Below are 21,774 nucleotides of genomic sequence, written 5' to 3'. Positions count from 1 at the left end.
CCTGTGCCAGAAACTAGCTGCGTGGGCCTGTAAAAGTTACCTCAGTTTCCTCATCTGTAAAAGGACAGGGTTGGCAATGGCAGCTACGTTCCCCTCCTGCTCTAGACCAAGGATCCTTGGGGTGTCACAGGTCCACCATTAGCAGGCCAAGCCTGGGCTTTAGAGTTACTTTTCCAGTCCAAGTAAAGAGTTTAGACTAAGGTCTCTATATATCTCTATATCTCTTGCCTGATGGAGCCAGGATCAAATAGCCACAAGAAAAAAAAAACCAAAAAAACAAAGTGATGACAGCCAGCATTTAGACAGCAACTGAAAGTTTGCAAAGACCTTTGGTACAATAACCCCGTGATGTAGGTGCTATGATCACCCCCATTTTACAGGTGAAGAAATCGAGGCTGAAAACGATTAAGTGAAGGAGGAGGATGTCTCTATAAGAACAGCTGGCCAGACCCAGGAGTCTAGAACATTCCTTTGTGGCCCGTGACTTCAGCCTCTATCATAGACTGAGAGCTGGAAGGGCCCTCTGAGGCCGCCTTTTCTAACCCCCACGTTTTACAGAGGCCCAAAGAACAACAAATGACAGGGAGTAGAGCAGGATTTGAACCCAGGCCTCTGCCTCCAAACCCAGCATTCTCTAGCACAAATTCTGTTTTACTAAACAATTCTTGACCCTATTAACAGTCACTGAGTGACCACCACTCCTTCTTGAACAGCTGCATCAAAAGTGGAAGTCAGTCAGATGTCCTTTATCAAACTGGAAAGCCCAGTCCTAAGGTTCAGACTTCTCTGCTGTTGTGGTGGCAGCCAGGTGGTGTCAGAATGAATAGAGCCTAGCCTGGGCTTAGGAAGACCTCAGTTCAAATTTAGCCCAAGAGACTTATTCATTCATTCATTCATTCATTCATTCATTCATTCATTTATTTATTTATTAGTGAGGCAATTGGGGTTAAATGACTTGCCCAGGGTCACACAGCTAGTAAGTGTTAAGTGTCTGAGGCAGGATTTGAACTCAGGTACTCCTGACTCCAGGGCCGGTGCTCTATCCACTGTACCACCTAGCTGCTCCCCAAGATATTTATTAATCACTGTTTGTATGGAGTGAAGTAGAGGGGAGAATGGCAGCTAGATAGTGCTGAGAATAAAATGTTGGGCCTGGAGCCAAGGAGACCTGAGTTAAAATTCAACCAAAGGCTTTTAATAACTATGTGACCCTGGACAAATCACTTCATTTCTATTTGCCTCATATATAAAATGGGGATAATAATAGTTCCTACTTCTTAAGAGTTGTTATGAGGATCAAGAGAGATTATACATAAAATATATAATAAATATTGTATCACATATAGTAATATAATGCAATAGCATTTCTATAGTTAATACTTCATATGTATATAGTAATATATTTATATATGTCTAATAATATATATTTTTATATATACATGTAAAATGTTAACTATTATTTAGCATCAAGGATGCTCCTAGGTTGGGAAGGACAGACATACCCTCAATAGAAATAGGGGGGCTCTAGATGGCCAGTGCCCTGGAGTCAGATACCTGGTTCATATCCTGCCTCAGACACTTAACACTTACTACTGTGTGACCCTGGGCATGTCACTTAAAACCCATTTGCCTCACCAAAAAAAAAAAAAAAAAAGAAAATAAGGAAGTTACATGATGGATAGAATATTTTGTGCGATGATAATATCCCAGAAAGTCACTGTCCACTCATTTCTTCCCATCAATGACCTCCCAAGTTCACTGTAAAGAACTCTCACCAGTCCAGTTTCTTTTTCCTCTAAAACTTAAGAAAAAGGCACACCAGAGTTAAAAGTTCACAGATGAATCATCAAGCCTCAAAGATCTCTCATAGGGGGTCTGTCCATCATGATTGCAGTAGGGTTTCCCAGAACAACTGAACCCTTTCTCTAAGGAATGACAGCTGCAGTGACTGAACAGCCCCCTAGAAGGGCAATTGGCGGCAGTGTGGGATCAACAGGGCGCACGTGGATACTCTCTGTCAGCACCTTCGGTATTCTGCTCTTGGAAACCTAGCCCAGATGTTGCCAGGGCAGCCTGGAGTACTGGCAAAGACTCTGCGATCTCTCATTTGTTGAAGCAGCTGGGGGCTATGAAAGGGCACTGGGACAGGTCTCGGATGCTTCTCCACTTCACTGTTGCAAATGAAGCAGCTCTGGGTGGTAGATGGAGTGCTGACCTTGAAGTTGAGAAGACCCCCTTGACCCAGCAATACCACTACTAGGTCTAGATCCCAAAGAGATCATAGAAGAGGGAAAAGGACCTACATATACAAAAATATTTATAGCCGTTCTTTTTGTGGTGGCAAAGAATTGGAAATTCAGGGCATGCCCATCAAGTGAGGTATGGCTGAACAAGTTGTGGTCTATGAATGTCATGGAATACTATTCTGCTGTAAGAAATGATGAGCGGGCGGATGTCAGAGAAACCTGGAAAGACTTACATGAACTGATGCTGAGTGAAGTGAGCAGAACCAGGAGAACACTGTACATAGTATCGATAATGCTGTATGATGAGCAACTGTGATGGACAGCTCTTCTCAGCAATACAATGATCCACATGTGAAGGAAATGACAAACAACTCCAGTGTCTTTGCCAAGAAAACCCCAAATGGGGTCACAGAGAGTTAGAAACAACTGAAATGGCTAAACAATAACATAAGTAGGATTTAGAGTCAGAGGACCCGGGTTCAAATCCAGCCTTGGGCAAGTCCCTTTATATCCCTGGGCCTCAGTTTGCTTATCTGTAAATAAGGGATTTGAACCATCAAGGCCCATAAGGTCCTTCCAGCTTAGGATTCTCTATTGGAATAGTGTCACGGTATTTCTCCCACTGATTCTCTCCTGATACCTCTCCATGAATGGGGGGGGGGACCCTGAATTATTATAGAAGAAGAGCTGAAGCTCCATAAGGTTCCCCCCACCTAGAAGGGCTTCAGCCCAGTGATGGACCCTGTGTCCTGGGACCAGCCTAGCTAAGTTCAAGGAGGCCAACATACCAACATCTTCCTAAGCCATCCAAGGCCTGTGACCTACACTGATAGGGAGATTCCTATACATGTGGAAGGAACTGGAAGCCTTGAAGTACCTAGATGCTTCCCCATCACACCGGTGAATGAGGCTTTTAAAGCACACAGTGGGGTTCCCTTGTAACCCTGTCTATGTTATTCTGTTCATTAAAAACAGGATTGAGAGAAGGGGTCCCCAGGCTTCCCCAGATTGCCTGCCAAAGAGCTCCAGTCCTCTAGGACACACACACAAAGCTGAAGAGCCCCTGCTCTAAAGGAGCATGCCAATCGTCTCTCTCAGGCTGTCCACCAGAACACTCGCTAAGAACATCTGTCTCTGAAAGAAAGGACAATTGCTCCACTAATATTGACCAGCCAGAAATCAGGCTTCTAGCCCATTATAAATGGTATCTGGAAGCCTCAGCTCTGATGCCTAAGTCTAGGGGAGGGATAAGAGGCAGACAGCATTTTGGGCAGGGGAGGCAATCAGGGTTAAGTGCCCAGTGTCACCCAGTTAAGTATCAGGTCAGATTTGAACTCAGATCCTCCTGACTCCAGGGCCAGTGTTCTATCCACTGCAACACCTAGCTGCCTCTGAGATAGCATTCTTCTATTTGGGCTGATGGCTGCAGGTGTTGGAATACCACAGTGTCTGAAGGATGTAGGTTGAGGATCATTCGCTGGGCAATGGACAGGAGTGTGGTGGGGATGGTCAGGATTTGATGTATTGCAAACAAGCAATCATGAAAATAGAATAATACCAAAAAGATTCTTCAGAGAAAGATAGAAACCAGAAGTAAATGATGTGCTAGTCAATAGAAAGCAATGGACAACAGACAAGACAGCCGCTGTACCATCTACAGCATGAAAGGTAAGAGACGGTGAAAAGGCACCCAGGCCAGGATAGACCCAGGAGAAGTTAGTGGAGGACTTGGGCAAGTCGCATAGATGGGTATGGTGGGCTGCATTATTGGTGCAAATTCCCAAACTGATGAGAGCCATTGGGAAGACTGAGTAATGACCTCTAAAGACTCGGAGCTATTAAACCAACCAGCTTCCATATGTATGCATTGGTGTATCATGTATATATACGTGTACATGTGCACATACATACATGTATATGCATACAGATTATATGTATATTAGTCACCTGATATTAACCTTCAATACCCACCATTAGCCTCTGGTAGTGTGAAAAGTTACCTTCACACACACACACACACACACACACACCAGAAGCTGTTGGGTTTGGGGACTCACCTTTCCGAAGCTGGCAGCATTAACAGGTTGTGTGTCATTTTTCTCACAGAAATCCAAGTAGTGCATGTAGAGAGCGCTCCTAGGAATGCAGACTCCTTCTGCAATCTCATAATTCTCCTCCAGCCTGGAGAGACAATGACAAACCGACCCATTAAGTATCAACAGATTGGCTCCTATTTATTGACCATCTATCGATCTAGAACAGAGGAAAGAGCTCTGACTCAAGTCAGACAACCTAGGTTTAAATCCCATCTCTGATACATATTACCTCTGTGGCCTTGAGCAGGTCATTTTCCCTACTTGGCAAAATGAAGGGATTAAACTAGATGACCTTAGACTTCCTCTCCAGCTCTAAATAATCTCTAGAAAGATACACAAGAATTGGACAAGATGAGATGTTGTAGAGGGGAATCCATTGAAATATCACAGATTTGAGCACTAGAGTCCTCAGAAGTGTTCTAGTCCTACCCCTTCTGTTTCCTTTTGATCCCTATAGGCTAAGTGTGATGGTCCTGGCAGAGGTATGCAGTGTGCTATGGGGTGGCAGGGACTGAGGCAGGCATTGAGGAGTGCTTGCATTAGCATGGTAGTAGGGAAAACAAGAAGCAAGGGGAATCTGAAAGATTATGAAGCAATGGGGGCAAGATTTGATATAAGGGATAAAGATAGGTTGAATCAAAGGTGACACTGACATTTCAAATACTTATTTGGACAACTGGATAGAGGTTTAAAAAGCACCAGTCTTGACAAGGTCCCTCTGCATTCCCACATCACCCCCACCCCATGTCCTCAAGGACTTTTTGTGTCCCCTGTTGCCTCTGAGATAAAAGACAAACTTTCCAGCTTTGGCATCTAATATCCTATACCATCTGGCCCCAGCCTACCCTTCCAGACTTGTTGAGTATTGCTGACACACTAGCCTATTTGCTGTCCCTTTTCACTTGATAGGTCATGTATGCCCCATTTCTTTTGCATAAACTTCTGCCCAGCCCTAAAAATCACTCCTCCTCACCTTGTAAAACAGCACATAGTCCTTTAAGTCTTAATTCATGTTTCTATCTCTCTGAGAGATTTTTTGGCTCCTCAGGTTGTATATGCTTGTCTCTTCCTTTCTTCTTCTTTCTTTCTTTTTTCTTTTTCTTTTTTTGGTGAGGTAATTGGGGTTAAGTGACTTGCCCAGAGTCACACAGCTAGGAAGTCATCAAGTGTCTGAGGCTGGATTTGAACTCAGGTCCTCCTGACTCCAGGTCCGGTGCTCTATCCACTGCGCCACCTAGCTGCCCCATGCTTGTCTCTTTATATCTTATATTTTCCCCCAGTAAACCCCTTGGGGGCAGAGAAATGTCTTGTTTTGGTTTTGTCTCTATGTCTTCAGTGTCTAGAACAATGTCTAGTACTTAATCGATGCCTGTTGAATTAATAAATGAATGAATTTATGACCTGGATAGAAAGTAAAGTCCTTGAAGGTAGGAATTGTTGGGGTCTTGTCTTTGTACCCCCAGTGCACAGCATAGTGCGCAGCACATAGTAGGTGCCTAATATATTTTTGTTGAATGGAGCCTTTCCAATAGTGTTATAATAATTTTGTCTTGGAATCACAGTACTTTGCACAGGATAGGAACTTAGGTGATGCTTGGATTGGAATTAAATTTCAATTGACTTTTCTTTGTTTTTTCTTTTTGGTTTTTTTTTTTTTTTTTGGCAGGGCAATGAGGGTTAACTGACTTGCCCAAGGTCACACAGCTAATAAGTGTCAGTGTCTAAGGCCGAACTTGGATTTGGGTCCTCCTGAATCCAAGGCTGGTGCTTTATCCACTGCACCACCTAGCTGCCCCTCAATTGACTTTTCAACCCAACTGTACCATTTGGTTTCATGCTTACCTGTCTAGTATGCTTGAATATACAATTTGGGGGCTAAAGCGGTTTGTTAGGGACAGAATGCACGAGTATGATTTTATCCTTCCTTTACGTATTGAGTTCAGGATCATTCTCTACAATGTACTGGGATAGAAAATCCATATGCACACACAATTTAAAATATTAATTTATCTATATAACTAGGGGAAGTTAGGCTGACATTAGTGAGCATCTGCTATGTCAAAGCATGGTGCTGGGCACTATGGAAGAGTCAGAGCTGAATAGCATACAGTCCCTATATTTCCACAAGGAGTTTACAATCCATAATCGCGCTATTCCTATAGCTCGTTTAGTTACTAAGCACTTTCCCCAAAATGAATCTACAAAAGAGGCAGTAGACAAGTATTATTATGCTTATTCCAACAGGGGTAATTAAGGCTGGAAGGGGTTAAGTGACTTAGTCCAGAGTAAGTGTGGGAGCCAGGGTATGAACCTGGGTTTTCTAACTACAAGTCTTCCATGGTCTCACACAGTCTTTCTAATCTTATAAGGGAGCTAATAAATTCAATCAACAGGCATTTAAGTGCCTAGTAACTGGAACATAATTTTTAGATCAGGAACTCAGAGATCATCTGGAATTTCCTCACTTCCAGAAGAAACAACTGAGTCCAACAAATTCAGTCCCTTCATGGAGTTACTCAAGAGGAGTAAGTGGGTCTATCGTTGGGGATGTGCAGATAAAACAGTTCTTGCCTTAGGATTTTACATTCTTTTTTGTTTTGTTTTGTTTGTTTTGGTGAGGGCAATGGGGGGGGTTAAATGACTTGCCTAGGGTCACACAGCTATAATTGTTAAGTGTCTGAGGCCGATTTTGAACTCAGGTCCTCCTGAATCCAGGGCCAGTGCTCTATCCACTGCGCCACCTAGCTGCCCCGGAGTTTACATTCTAATATCCACCTTAGACATAGATGCTAAGTAGATAAGAGAATGAGATAGATAGAAAAACAGATAAAAGAAATGAGTTTCCTCCTTGGCCAAAGCCTCAATGAGGCTTTGTCTCAATGAGAGTCAGAGTCATTCTAGGAGTTGAGCCATCAAAGAAGAAATCAATTACCAAGGATATATTAAACACCTACGGTATACCCCACAGGTTCCATGCCACATTGATGTTGGGAATACAAGACATAAATGAAGTCTGACATCCATCTGTGATCTAGTTAAAACACACAGAGAGAACCCAGTGATCACATGAAATATTATTGTCAGCCCTTTCTCAAAGAAGTTTAAATGACCACATCTTTTGTTGACCCCAATTATGGCATCTGTTGTGAAACAAGCCCCCAAGACTCATGAGGAAAGGTTAAATTATACTATTTTCAATATCCCTGCCAGCAGCAGCAAGCTATTGTTATCAGATCTGGGCAATTGGTTTACAGACTCTGAGCTCATTAAGCAGTTACCTGTAAAAGTCGCATTCCGCCCCCCCCCCCTCCAATAACCAGATTTCTATGTGTGTTTTGTCCCTGGGGCTGACCCAGCTTCCATTGGAGTCATTTGGGTGGTTTATGACCATTTTAATAAGCTCTATGGACAAATGAATGCAATTGATTTGTAAGGGAAACATCTCTCCTTTGTGAGTTTCCACAGGAATATTATTGCGGCATCTTTTCCCCAAATTCATAGGCCTTCAACAAAACCTCTTTTCAAAGCCCAGAGAGTCTGCTTGTGTCCCCTTGTCACTAATTGGGACGTCAGCTCCCCTGGCAGAATGAAAAGCTGTTAATTATTTCTCTTCATATCTGACGAAATTGCCCCTTTCTCCTCTCTTTCAGAGGGGGATCATTAGCCTGACATGGTGAACAAAGCCACATTAGGACCGTCAACTTCTTAATTGATCTAAAAAAGAAATAAATCTCCCACTCGGCCCATTTTCTTATCTTCTATTTAACAACTTTATCATATTTGAATTTGGCCTCATCCTATTATGGAAAGATAATGAGGCTGCCGGTCTGCAGGCTAACAGAGCGCCTTCTCCACAGGATTCGTTTTTAAAACCTCACTGACGGTACAGACAGTGACAACCTGGAGTTGTCTGCACCAATGTTTATAATAAAAAAGTCACAACATTGAGAGTATGTTTTCCTCTCTGTTTTAATGTTAAATCTGTGCTTTCCTTAAGTACATACTTAGTGGGATAATGGAAAATGCTCTGCACTGGGCGAAGGCCTGGGTTCAAATTCTGCTTCAGATCAACCCTGTGAGCCAGCTTTCTTTTCCATAAATGGGGGTAATATGTGTCCTAGTTACTTCAGGGGTCTGCTGCAAGGAAAGCTTCTTCTAAACCTTAAGAAGGCATGAGAAGCAGGAAAATACCCCAGTCTTAAAGTAAGGAAGACCTGAGTTCAGGTCTTGATTTGGAGATATGTTGGTTTCCTTCTAGGCAAGTTAGATCCTCAGTTTCCTTATCTACAAAATGGAGATAATAATCCTATAGTGAGAAGCAACTTGGCATCTTAGATAGAAAACTGTTCTCAAAGCCTGAAAGACCTGGGTTCAAGCCTCATTTCTGACACATAACTGTTTGTGTGACCCTGAGCAAGTCACTCACACCGGTCAATATTCCAGGCAATTCTCTAAAATTCTAAGTAACAGATAAGTAGCAGATCTATATAATTGGAGGTAGCTTCCACCCCAGAAGTTCCCAGAGATCCATGCCCGGGCCCCCCCCCCCCCGCAAAAAAACGAATGGCCAGAAATATGAGGTCTTATGCCATTTTAAAGGTTTCTGTTATTCATATCTTTATAGAGTTATCTGGGCCATACATTTTTTAACAAAAGAATAATGAACAAAATTTCATAAAACATTTCTGAATCAGAATACCTATTTAAGGCTTTTGAAAAATCTGAAAAACAATGGAAATTTTAGGAAAAAACTGTTCTTGGAGATAGTTGGGTAGGCATAGCTGGAAGATCAATCAATCAACAAGCATTTATTAAGCACCTCCTATATCCCAGTCTCTGTGTGAGGTGCCGGGGATAGAAGTACAAAGAATGAATATATTTCCTTGGATCTTTACATAATTCTTCATATATCTCTGTAATTAGAAAAGTATTTCTGTGAGGGCAGGGATTGCATCAAATACATCTCCTTACTGATGGACTAATAACGTATAGTTGAGACTTTAGGCCAGTGAGTACAGTCAATCCTCACCATCCATGAATTTAACTTTTATGACTTCAAGCATTCAGGTAATTTTATTGGTAACCTCATTTTCACTTTCACGCTGGTGACCGAGCACCTTAGTGGCTCTGTGCCATGGAGAAAGAAATGAGAGGAGGATTCGGGCAAGTGTGGAGAGGCAAATAGTAGGCACTTAATAAATGCTTGTTTCATGGTGCTTCATCGGTCTTGTTCACCCTCTCATTGTAAAGTTAAGAAGTCTCTGAGCATTCATTGCATACAACACTGTCACATCACCACTTGACGCACTGGAAGGTAAGATCCAGCTTAAGAAATGTTTTCCTTTTAAAAAATTTATTTACAGTACAGTATTTATGGTACTGAAGTTTCCATGTGTTATGAAAAGTGAATATTATCTGAAATCAATGTGTTTTTTTTAATTGAGATACCAGCACAAAAGGTCACCGAATTCTAAGGAATTACTAACAAGCAAAGTGTTTTGCATGTTACCAGTTTTATTTTGTGTACCACGTTTTGTGGGGCATTGCCTGGTTACTGTGTCAGTGAAAATGCCAATTGTCAGAATTAATGTTTTGTTCTAAGGAATCATTTGCAGTTTTCACCACTCTCTAGTAGAATCCTACAGCTTTTGGTACTTGTGGAAACCTACCCCCTCATTTCCCATAGGTTCAGTGTATCAGCATTGGTGCTTTTGAATTTTCTAGGAAAGTTATCCCTGAAAAAGCTGAGGATGGACTGTTTTTATCTTTCACAACTTCTCCGCTCTCAGGACTGTGCAAGGAAGGGTATTTAGGGGACACAGAAATATAAGGGATGGCCCATGTTCTCAAGTATCTTACAATTGGATTGGGAAGACATGTCCATGCAAGCACACACATATAAATAACCAGAGGAGAGTAGGAGATGGCTCTCTGTGGCCACCTAAGCTAGCCATTCCCTAAGCATAAGTACCGTCCAAAGGATACCTGACAAGGGTTTCTCCAGCTGCCGCTTAAAGACCTCCTGAGGCATCCCATTATCTCTTTGTCAGAAAGTTGTTTTCACCCTTTATATAGACCTGAAATCTGTCCTCTGGCAATTTCCACCCACTGGGTTGATGGTCTCAACTCACTGGTTAAGAAGCTTTGCTCTAAGATAATCGAACACTTTCTCTCAAGGAGAAGTAGTTGAGTATATCTGGTGCATTATCAAAAGTTGAAGATGCTGATGAAGGAAGGAAATAAACACTTATTAAGCACCTACTGTATGCAAAGCACTGAATTTAGCATTTTACAAATATTGGGACTTTACAAATAGTGGGACAGGGCAGCTAGGTGGCACAGTGGATAGAGCACAGGCCCTGGAGTCAAGAGGACCTGAGTTCAAATCTGGCCTTGGACACTTGACACTAGCTGTGTGACCCTGGGCAAGTCACTTAACCCCAATTGCCTCACCAACAAAAAAAATAGAATTAGGAATAGAAAAGGGAAAATGGCAGAGACAAGTTTTGACTACACACAAGAACTTCCCTAACAGATGTCCCAAAGTGGAAGGGGATGCCTTAGAGGGTAATGAGTTCTCCGTCCCTGGGGGGGGGGGGGGCGAGTCTTCGAGCAAAGGCTGCATGACTCACTACCCATCAGGAATAGAGGGGATTCCTATTCCACAAGGTCCTTTCCATTCTAAGGGTCTGCGGGTCTAGGATGCGATGAAAGGCTATATTATGTCACTTTGGAATAAAGAGTTGAACTGTAAGTGGGAACCAACCTACACTTGCTAATTTCCCCAAATGGAGAGGATCCGGGAGCAGTGTCTTCCTAGAAGAATCTGTGTTTCATGGAAAAGATGCCAAGCCCAGTTTTCTTCCTGCATGAATACTACAAAGAGGAACCTAAATTGGGCTTGTGAATTTCTCACTTTGGAATTTGAAAAAAAAAAATCAGATGAATTACCCTAGGGTTGAATTAAATATATATATATATATAAAGAAAACTCAAACCGAGAGGCAATGAATGACTATTTAATCTCCCCTTTCCTCCTTTTTGAGAAGGCCGTCCCACACTCTGTAAACAGCTGAAAAGAAAAATGCCTCCAATTTGACAGGACACAATGAATCTAACACAACACGGAAATGCCAGGAGATGTGTGCGGGGGATGGCGGCGGCCGGGGGAGGAAGGCTGTCCTTGATGGGCTGGCACAGAGCAGGCCTGAATGATCCGACGTTGCCATTTCTAAATTTTCTCCCTGAATAGAGGCCATTGTACGAGCAGGATTCCAGCGGCGCACAGCGTCCCCAAGAGTGTTGGGGTTTACTAACCCTTGTGCTGAGGACGCCGGAAAGTATTGGGCAGAAGGCGTTTCACAATATCTGCCTGTTTTCTTTAGGGAGAACCACGTGGTCTGATTATTGTAGGCCTTCTGGCTGACATATTAGTTGTTCTTTACATAGGACGATGCAAGTGGGGTGGGGAAAAAGGAGGATGGGTGGGCAGGCGCAACAGAGGGTTCTCAGCCCAAGGAATAGATGCTGGAAGAGCCAGTGGCTCTTGGGCTATATTGTTCCAAATCAACAAGCATTTATTAAACTCTTACTGTATGGGCAATGGGTATACAAAGTCACAAACAAAACAGTCCCTGCCTTCAGGGAGTTCCTGTTCTATTGAGGAAAATAAGTCATGGGGATCATGGAGTCAATCCTTAAATTAATTAAACACTTCACACAGCAGTATTTGATATCATTCATCCATCCCTCCCTTGAGATAATCTGTGGAAGAGAGAAAGTGCTAGACCTGAAGCTAGGGGGATCTGAGTTCAAATCCTGGCCCTGACCCTTACTGACTAGGCAGCCCCAGCATGGCATGTAGCATCTCAGAATGTCAGCTTCAGTTCTCACATGGAGACACTGATGCCCCATTACCTCCCAGGAAAAGGGGAGAGTGCTTTGCAGACTCCTCAGGGCTGGAGAAAGGAGAGTTCTCATTATGTCATCTTCCTTGTCTTATATTTTTCGCTTTCTTTGGTCACTCCCCCATATGTACCCAAGGAGCTATTGGTGAATGATTAAAGACCTTTCGGAACACTCTATGTGGTCCACAGAGTCATAGATTTGTACTTCCTCCCCCCAAAAAATCCAATGGGGAGGCCAAAAGCAAAGAATGGCCTGAACCAGTTGGCACGCACAATCATTTGGGGTTGTGAGGGACCAGATAGGGGATTCCTAGTGAGGAAAATCCCTCCATAGATACAGCTCAGTATCTGCTAAGTAAGTCACAGTGCTAGAGAGCTACCCTGGGACACAAAAGGGGAATTTGCACAGCGTCACACAGCTACCCATGATCCTCTTCACTCCACTCCACCATTTGTGTCTCCACCAAATCATGGAGCTGAACCAAACGATTTCCCAAGCTCCCTTCCATCAAAACTGGTGCGAGGGAGAGGGCCCTGAATTGAAAGTCAGAAAACCTGAGTTTGAATCCCAGATCTACAAAATACTATGCGGGCAACTCACTCCCCTCTTTGGAGTCTCAGTTTCTTAATCTGTTCAATGACGTGGTTGGAGTAACTCGCCTCTGAGATCCCTTGCAGACCTAAATCCTCCGCTCTATAAGAGACACATGCTAATAAAAATGAATGTGCCCATTCTTTGCATCATCAGGAATCCCAACTCCAAAGCATCTTCCAGGGGTCTGCCAAAATGGGAAGCGTTTTAGCTAAATGCAGAGGAGGGGGTAAAGTCAAGCCTACTAAAGAAAAAATAACAACCAGAAACAGTGAGAGTGGGCTAATGCTAGAGTAACCCCTCCTAACCTTAACCCAGTAACCTCTAACCCTAATACAGAGAATGAGCAGCAAAGCTGGGGTCTATCTATCCATCCATCACATCATAGATTTAGAACTGACAGGGATCTACCATAGAGGTCGTAGAGTTCAATCCCCTTGTTTTACAGATGAGCAAGGCTCAGAGAGGTTGTGATGGGTTGGCTGCTCCATTCCTGGCATGGGGAAACTGTGAGCAGAGACACATAAGAAAGTCAATAACAATGAAATGAATCATGGAAATACAGATATGGGTTATCCACCACTTATGACTTAGTCTACTTTCACATTTTGATACTGAGAAATGTGCCAGTAATGGGCTTCACAAGACACAGCAATTCTCTGGCCCAGCTAAGAGGCTAGCATTTGATACGCAAATACTTATCATGTTTTTCATGTAAGCTACATGATTATCATTAATAACCACAACCGCAGCTCAAGTCACATAGCCCCTGAAGATTTATAAAGTATTCATTTAAAAGGCACACAATAGGGGCGGCTAGGTGGCACAGTGGATTAAGCACCGGCCCTCGATTCAGGAGTACCTGAGTTCAAATCTGGCCTCAGACACTTGACACTTACTAGTTGTGTGACCCTGGCCAAGTCACTTAACCCCCATTGCCCCGCAAAAAAAAAAAAAGGCACACAATTTTTCTAAATTTAAAAAGTTTGATTCAAAAACCCATTCTCTTTTCATTTCAATACTGGTAAAATGCTTCAGTTGGTACCATGGGCAAATAGATGGTGACACATTAGGGCTTTATCAAGGCCTTCAAAGAGGACACTCACCACTGAAGGGTAGCAGGTGTTGAATGGGGTTTGGACGCTCTGTTATTTTCTTTTTCCTCATCTGTGAAAGGAAAGAGAAAGAATTAGATTTGGTAGGAAAAGGCAGAGGGTCTTAATTCTCCCAGGTGGAGGAATCGTGTGTGTGCCTGTCTGCTTGGGTCCCCAGCCACAATTAGAATCCTGTCATGGACAGTTCATATCACGGGGGCAGTGGGGAGAATGTTGGAGTTAAGAGGACTTGGATTTGAATGCTGCTTCTGCCTCTTCGTGGCTGTGACCTTGGGCAAGTCACAGCCTTTCCGGGCTAAGGTCTCTTCATCTACAAAGGGAGAGGGCTGCACAAAGGGGCCTGCAAGAGCCCTGTCACCTCTGACCCCATGACCCCATGATTACCTGATACACTAGGAAAGCTAATAAAACTTAATTAAATTAAACAGCAACAGAGAGTAACTCATAACCACAGGCCTCTGGAGGTTCTTTTACCAGCTGGCCCACAAGATTAGATTGTGTGCTTCCTGAGGGCAGGGATTATTTCTTGCCTCTTTTTATATCCCTAGCACTTAGCATTTAGTGTCTGGCACACAGTAGGTGCTTATCAAATGTTTACTGACTATTGATTATTGATAAGAGATCATTAGAGAAGAAAGCTGTCTAAAACTTTTCTTTGCCTTTACAAGAGTCCAGGGGCACTTACATTAGATGCTAAGCTTCTTGGGGGGCAGGGATTGTCTTTTGTCTCTTTTTGTATCTCCGGCACTTAGCACAGTGCCTGACACATAGTAGGTGCTTTATAAAAATGTTTGCTACTAATTCCTCACCATCTCCAAATGTGATCTCACGAGACACTGAAATCCTCTGGTCCAGCTAAGCCCCTAACATTTTCCACACTGATACTCAACATTTTTCATTTAAGTTACTGATCACCATTCATAATAACAATCATAACTCACATTCATGGGATGATCAGGGGTATCTAGCTGGTGTCTTAAAGCAGTAGATACTGGTTCTGGGTCAGTGTCCAGCCTTACACCTGGTTATCATCTTTCCAGGCAGACCCCACCCTATGTAATAGCCCCCCAAACACCACAAGATCAGAACAGCTCTTCAAGAAAAGGAATGTCTAAATGGGACCTTGCTCTTTCCTCCTAATTTGCTTGCTTTATTCGAATGTAGAATTTATAGATATAGGAAGGACCTGCTGCAGCCTGGGGGAAGCCCAGTGTAGGAACTCCCTCCACCAATAGGTCAGAGCTGGCTGTGCATTAGCAGAGCACCCTGTAAGGTCAGTGGATCATAGATCTCAGGGGCCTTGACTTGTTCAGTTGTTTCAGTCCTGTCTGACCTTTCGTGACATTTGGGCTTTTCTTGGCAAAGATACTGGAGTGGTTTGCCATTTCCTTCTCCAGCCCATTTTACAGAAACTGAGGCAAACATGGTAAGGTGACTTGCCTAGGGTCCCACAGCTAGTAAGTGTCAGAAGCTGGATTTGAACTCAGGCTTTCTTGACTCCAGGTCCAGTGCTCTAGCCACTGTACCATCTAGTTGCCCTAGTTGACACCTAGTCCCACCCTCCCATTTGACCCCTAATCAGGACCTCCTCACTTCCTCCTCACTTGATGCCACACTCCACTGTCCTTTTCCTGGCCCGTAAATGGCCTCGCTTCCCCTGTTTTTGTCAGTTTTCTCCTTCCTCTAAGGTCCGCTCCGGCCCCCCACTGTCCTGTCATGCAGGTGACCTCTCTCTTCTCTGAATACCCAGATACCCGGAGGACTGGAGAACCTTGTGGCATGCTTATCATTGCCCTTGGCATGCATATGTCGGATGCCCCAACTAGACCACAAGCACGGGGAGAGGAGAGCCCTGTCTTACACGACCCTGCCCCGTTCCTGCCGTGGGCCTTTGCCCAGACCGGACATGCACAGGAAAAACCGGTCACTCACTGGACAGGACGTCCCGTCCCACCCTCTCATTTCAGAGATGAGGAAACTGAGGCACAGGGAAGCAACAGGTTCAGAGATTTGGAGCTGGAAGGGCCTCATAGGTCACTGAATTCAACCCTTTTATTTTATGATGAGAAAGCTCACGTCTGGAAAGATTAACTGACTCACTGAGGGTCATATAGCTAGTAAGTGGCTCAGGTGGAATTTGAACCCAGGTCTCCTTAACATCACGGGCAGCTAGGTAGTGTAGTGGGTAGAGTGCTGGGCCTGGAGTCAGGAAGACTCATTTTCCTACGTTGGAATCTATCTCCAGATACTTAATAGCTACGTGACCCTGGGCACGTCACTTCACTCTATTTGCCTCAGTTTCCTCATCTGTAAAATGAGCTAAAGAAGGAAATGGCAAACCACTCTAGTATTTCTGCCAATAAGTCTCAAATGGGGTCATAGAGAGTAGGACAAGACTGAACAACAACAATCTTTTCATCAACAAAGGGGGAGGACTTTTAAGTTCTTCGCAACCTGACCATTTTTAATACATCATTTCTACTCTACAACTAATCTGGCCTTTCTTCTGATCCTCACACCTGCAACTCCATCTCCCACCCCCAAACCTTTGCCCTGGCTGTTACCCAAGCCTGGAATTCTCTTCTCCCTCACTTCTATCTCTTGAAGTCCTTGATTTTACTTCAAGGCTCAGTTTGCCATCTTTTTAAATGCCCCAAGGAAGACAAGAAAAATCAACCCAACCTCAGGGTAGGGCTACCACTCCTTGCTGGGAAGGGGGCAACAATCTGCCTGTGGCTAGGAAACTCCCACCTGCTCTTCTCATAGTCCTGGTGATAATGGAATCCCAGCCACCTAGGCAAAACACCCCATCTACACATTCTCATCTCCCATCTGCCCCAACCCTGTCACTATCCTAATGCTATCAGATCTGCCCTCTCCCATTCCATCATGCCCTCTGGAAGCTCATTCTATCATTAACAAACAGCCCTTCCTATCAGAACTCTTCCCTTCACCCTCCTTCGACCTTCTCACAGTCATGGAAACCTGACTCTCACCCCCCTTCCCAAAGACCCTGAATTCCTGACCTCCTTCCCCAATGCTGATTGTGCCCCTGGACACTGATCCAGGAGAAGCTGGTCTGCTCCTTGGTCTTCTCTGCTATTTGGAGACCCTCAACATGCCTCTGATAACTCAGCAAGTTTTTCTTCTTTGGGGTTCTTTCCACTCAGATCTTTCACCCAATCCAAATCTCAGTTGCCATAATCTACCCACCCCTAGTTCATTCCCTCTCCTCTCTCAGCAGGTCAGCACCTGGCTCACAGTCATCCCTTCCACTACAAGCCTTGGTTCCCTTTCCTGGGAACTTCAATATATACATGACCTTGGAGTACCACCACCACCCACCACCCGCCATCTACCAGCCAACTAAAAAGAATAAGTGGCGACAAGGGCAGGAAACTGAGGTCAGACGGATGACAATGGTGTCAGGAGAGCTAATGATTCAGAACGAGAGGAGGTTTGCAATAGGTGTAGACAATAAAAGAGGCTTCAGGTGGCTGAGGCAAAAGGAAGAATTGGATTAGTGTCATGGAAAGAACTCGGGCTTTGCAATCAGGCAAGCTGGGTCCAGTTCCCATCACTGACACTGATAACCTGTGGCACCTTGGACAAGTTGTTTACTATTTGTGTTTCTCAGTTTCTTCTGTTGCCCAATGAGAAGTGAATTAGACTAGAGCAGGGAGAGTCCTTTTCACCACAGAAATTTTTACACAACTCTGGGTATATGGGTATATAAAATAGGTTTACATAACCTTTTACTGTTTGCCAAATTTTTCACAACCCCCACATTCAGTTACATGACCCAAATGGGATCGAGACCCACAGTTTAAGAAACTAGGGGCTAGATGACCTCTAAGGTCTTTTGCAACTTTCCATCTGTGATCCCAGGAAGACCAAAGAAGAGATAGGGCTGCTGTTGAGAGTGAACGCAAAACTCAATATTTTTCATGTAAGTTACTGATCACCATTCATGGGATGATCAGGGGTATCTAGCTGGGCTAACACTGAGCATTAGGAGAAGTGGTGCATTGCCACTTAGGCATCCCAGAATCGTGTTCTTCTCTTAACATCACTCTGCTGCCTGGGTGGTCTCACAGAGGTCACCCAATCCTTTTAAAAATGACTCTTACTAAAAACCAGCCCTTGGGGACAGTTAGGTGGTGCAGTGGATAAAGCACTGGCCTTAGATTCAGGAGGACCTGAGTTCAAATCCAGCCTCAGACACTTGACACTTTCTGGCTGTGTGACCTTGGGCAAGTCACTTAATTCTCACTGGCCCCAAAAAACAAACAAACAAAACCCCCCAGCCCTTGCCCATCTTTTATTTGAGAGGCTCACTTTTTCCTCCTTTAGTGGCCCATCTCCACCCTCCATGGCTCTCTCTACCTATTATGATTTCATCTTCCGTTCACCTTATTCTTTCTAATGATTTCCTTACATTATAGTCTGGTGGGGAATCTCAGCCAAGCTGGGATGACAGACAAGACCACAGCTAGAAGGGATCATTGTTCCTCTAGTCCAAATCCATGATTTTCCCTGACCAGACTCAGCATGTCCAGACAGCAAAACCTATTGATTGCACCTCCATCATGCCTTCATCCACTCCACTTTCTCCACTCATGCTCATTGCCACCACCCTAGCTCACATCTGCAGCCACTTCTCATCTGGACTATTGTAAGAGCCTTCTGACTGGTCTCACAAATTCTAGTCTCTCCACCCTCCAATCCATCTTCCACACAGCTGCCCCCAAAAAACCCCTCAAAAGCCAAAACCAAAAACCTTTTCAAGCCATTGATTTGCCCATCTCTGTATCCTGCTCTAAAACCATGAGTGGCTCCCTATTGCCTCCAGAATAAAATACACCTGGCATTTACAGCCAGCCACAAATGACTGGCTTCCTGTCTAACCATGTTCCACAAGTCCCCTCATATATTTTACATTCCACCAAAGTGGGCTACTAGATCTTTCCTGATCCTGTCCTGGGCTGGGCAGGGACCACAATCCTTATTTTATAATTTCTTGACAGTGATTCAATCTTGTTTCCCCAACTTATTCATAAGTGTTTCATCACCAGAAAAGGAATAACTGGTTTTTTTTGGTCAGACCAATTCATGAAGTGTGAAGGGGCTGCCATCATCATTGATTGTGTTAGGAGGTAGTAAGTTCTCCATCACTAGAGGTCTTCAAGTCATAGCTTCACAACTAGCCACAGCTCTTGTAGAAGAGACTGTTGTCCAGGTAGAGATTAGATTAGGTGGCCTCTGAGGTCTCTTCCATCTCCGTGATGAATCTTTCTATCTTAGTGATGAAGACCAGAGAAATATATCTCAGGGTTAAAAGTCCATCTCTTTCCATGTGCTAGCGTCCAATGGCCAAAATGGATAGGATTGGGCAGTTGATCACCGAAGGCGTAAACTCTGATAATGAGTGTTTATGGAAAGGAGAGTGTAGGCATGACCTGCCACTGTGGCCTACATCCCAGAGATGGAGGGACAAAACTTGTCCAAATCTCTAGCCCAAGAGAGGGGTTGGTGTTGCAGAAATGGGCCAGGAATGAGGAGACCTGGGCGGCCATCTTAACTCTTCTATGACTAGGTATGTGACCTTCTCCTGAACCTCAGTTTCTTTATCTTCCATGTGAAGAAATTGAACAAGCTGATTTCTAAGGTCCTTTCCAGTTCTAAGAAGTGATCCCCATTTAATAGATAGGGAAACTGACACTAGAAAAGTATTGCCCAAGAACATGCAGCTGGGCTAGTGACAGAGCGGAGTCTAAAGGGTCAACCATAGGCTAGTAGAATTAAATGTTAAATGTAGAGCCAGGAGAGAGCTGGCTATGTCTCTGACTAGCTGTGTGATCTCAATCTCCAAAAGCCTCAGTTTCCTCTTTTGTAAAATAGAGATGAAATAGACTCATGACCTCCCAGGGTTATTGTAGGGAAAGCACTCACTGTGAGCTCTAAATTTCCTTAGCAGTTCCCAACCACCTCTGCAGTCCAGGAGGGAGGGAGGGAAGGAGGGAGGGAGAGAGAGAGAGAGAGAGAGAGAGAGAGAGAGAAACACATATGCAAGATAACTTGAGTGGAGAGGGAGCATAAGCCATTGGGGAGAGACCAAGAAAGACCTCCTGCTCATTCTCTCTTTTCCTTTTAAGTTTATAATAGCTTAGAGGTGTAACTTTCAATGGTGTCCTGAGAAAAACAGGGACAGAGAGAGACAGAGAAAGAGACAGAGAGAGAGAGAGAGAAAGACAGAGACAGGGAGAGAGACAGAGATGGAGAAACACAGAGAGAAAGACAGAGAGACACAGAGAGAAAGGCAGATCTCATTTGGTCCTCACAACAACCTTGTAAGGCACTCACATTTTATCGAAGGCAAAAATGTGGCAAACAGACTTGCCCCGGGTTACCCAGTGAGCACAGAGCTCAGGCCTCCTAAGCCCCAGTCCGCTATTCTTTCCACTCTACCAATTAGCACTCTCTGGCCACTCTCCAGGACTCCTTCATTATCCATCATGACAAGATTTGAATTCAGATCTTACAGCCCCAAGTTTAGTACTTGAAAGTCCTGCTGAATCTAGCTGCCTCTCTTCTAAAGGAGAGCCACCTTAAGGAACAAGGAGAAAAGGAAAATGGGACAGGCCTCATCAGGCCTCTCCTTTCCTGTATCTCTCTGCCTTTAAGTCAAGGCAACAAGCATTTATTAAATGTCTACTGTGTACTGTTACAAATACCTTTTGCGATTTACTATTTGTATTCCCTTTCCCTGGGGTTACAGACTAAAAGATTTCTCCATCACTCAAAAAAATAAATAAATAAAAGTACCCATTTGAATGAATCGACTGCCGATTTTGTAGTCAGCCATCATTAGATATATCAGGGAGGCCATGTAGTCTAGTGAATAGAGAGCCAGCCTTAGAGCTAAGTAGACCCAGGTGATGTCATTGGCTCCCAGGGATTCAGTTACCCTCTCTGTGCTGCTCATTCTCAGATCCACTTAACCAGTTGGAAGTTCTCTGCTGATTCCCAGGCTTCTATCTCCAACTGCCTAATGGACACCTCGACCTAGCTGCCCCAGAGACATCTTAAACACATCCCGTCCGCGGCAGAGCTCATTATCTTTCCCCCCAAACCCTCCCCTCTTCCTAACTTCCCTATTTCCACCACAAGTGCCACTATCGTCCCGGGGCCCTCAGGCTCATCCCCAACCCCTCAGGACCTGGCAACTGATTGGATTTGGGAGGGGAGAGAAACTGAAGGAAACATACCGAAGGTCATCGCTGGACCTTTCCGTGAAGGTTACCTAGCTTGCAGGTGCTTCTAGACATGGGGCTCCCCAAGGGCACCTCCATAGGATGACAGGACATCAGAGGAGAGTTCATGGGAAGTTTCCCCTGGGTTCTAAAGCCCATCCCAGCAATATTTGGATGGAATGTCACCCCCCACACCCCCACACCCCCCCCCCGGCCCATCAGGCTGTTGGGCTCTGCTATGTAGAAGCAAATTGGGCCCAAGAATTCTGGGTACTTACTTTCATCATTAGAAACATTCCCCAGAGACGTGTGGCTGGAATAGCGCTTGTTTTCACTTTCATTGAGACATCTTTCAATCCAGCTCTCTGAAAAATAAAATTTAAAAAGGCTTTGTTAGCATTTGTGGGCAAATTCAATTAATTATTTAATTGTGTTAAAAAACTTCACAATTGCCTTCACTTGAAAGTTAACCATGCAGAAATGTGGCCTCTTGGAGCAGCTAGGTGCCACAGTGGATAGAGCACTGGCCCTGGAATCAGGAGTACCTGAGTTCAAATCCGACCTC

At 44.2% G+C, this 21,774-nt stretch overlaps 1 protein-coding gene across 1 annotated transcript in view; it reads right to left on the bottom strand.

Moving 5' to 3' along the window:
• The window catches only part of RFX4 (regulatory factor X4), a 131,164-nt gene that overhangs the window by 67,155 nt on the left and 42,235 nt on the right, over nt 1-21,774 (bottom strand). Inside the window, 3 exon segments of the mRNA XM_043967160.1 lie at nt 4,304-4,427; nt 13,948-14,008; nt 21,488-21,574. Coding sequence (XP_043823095.1) covers nt 4,304-4,427; nt 13,948-14,008; nt 21,488-21,574 — 272 coding nt within the window.

The sequence above is a fragment of the Dromiciops gliroides genome, chromosome 5 (genome assembly GCF_019393635.1).
Source record: "Dromiciops gliroides isolate mDroGli1 chromosome 5, mDroGli1.pri, whole genome shotgun sequence".
NCBI lineage: Eukaryota > Metazoa > Chordata > Mammalia > Microbiotheria > Microbiotheriidae > Dromiciops > Dromiciops gliroides.
Note: the sequence above shows the minus strand (reverse complement) of the source record. Positions and strands in the feature narration are given on the sequence as shown.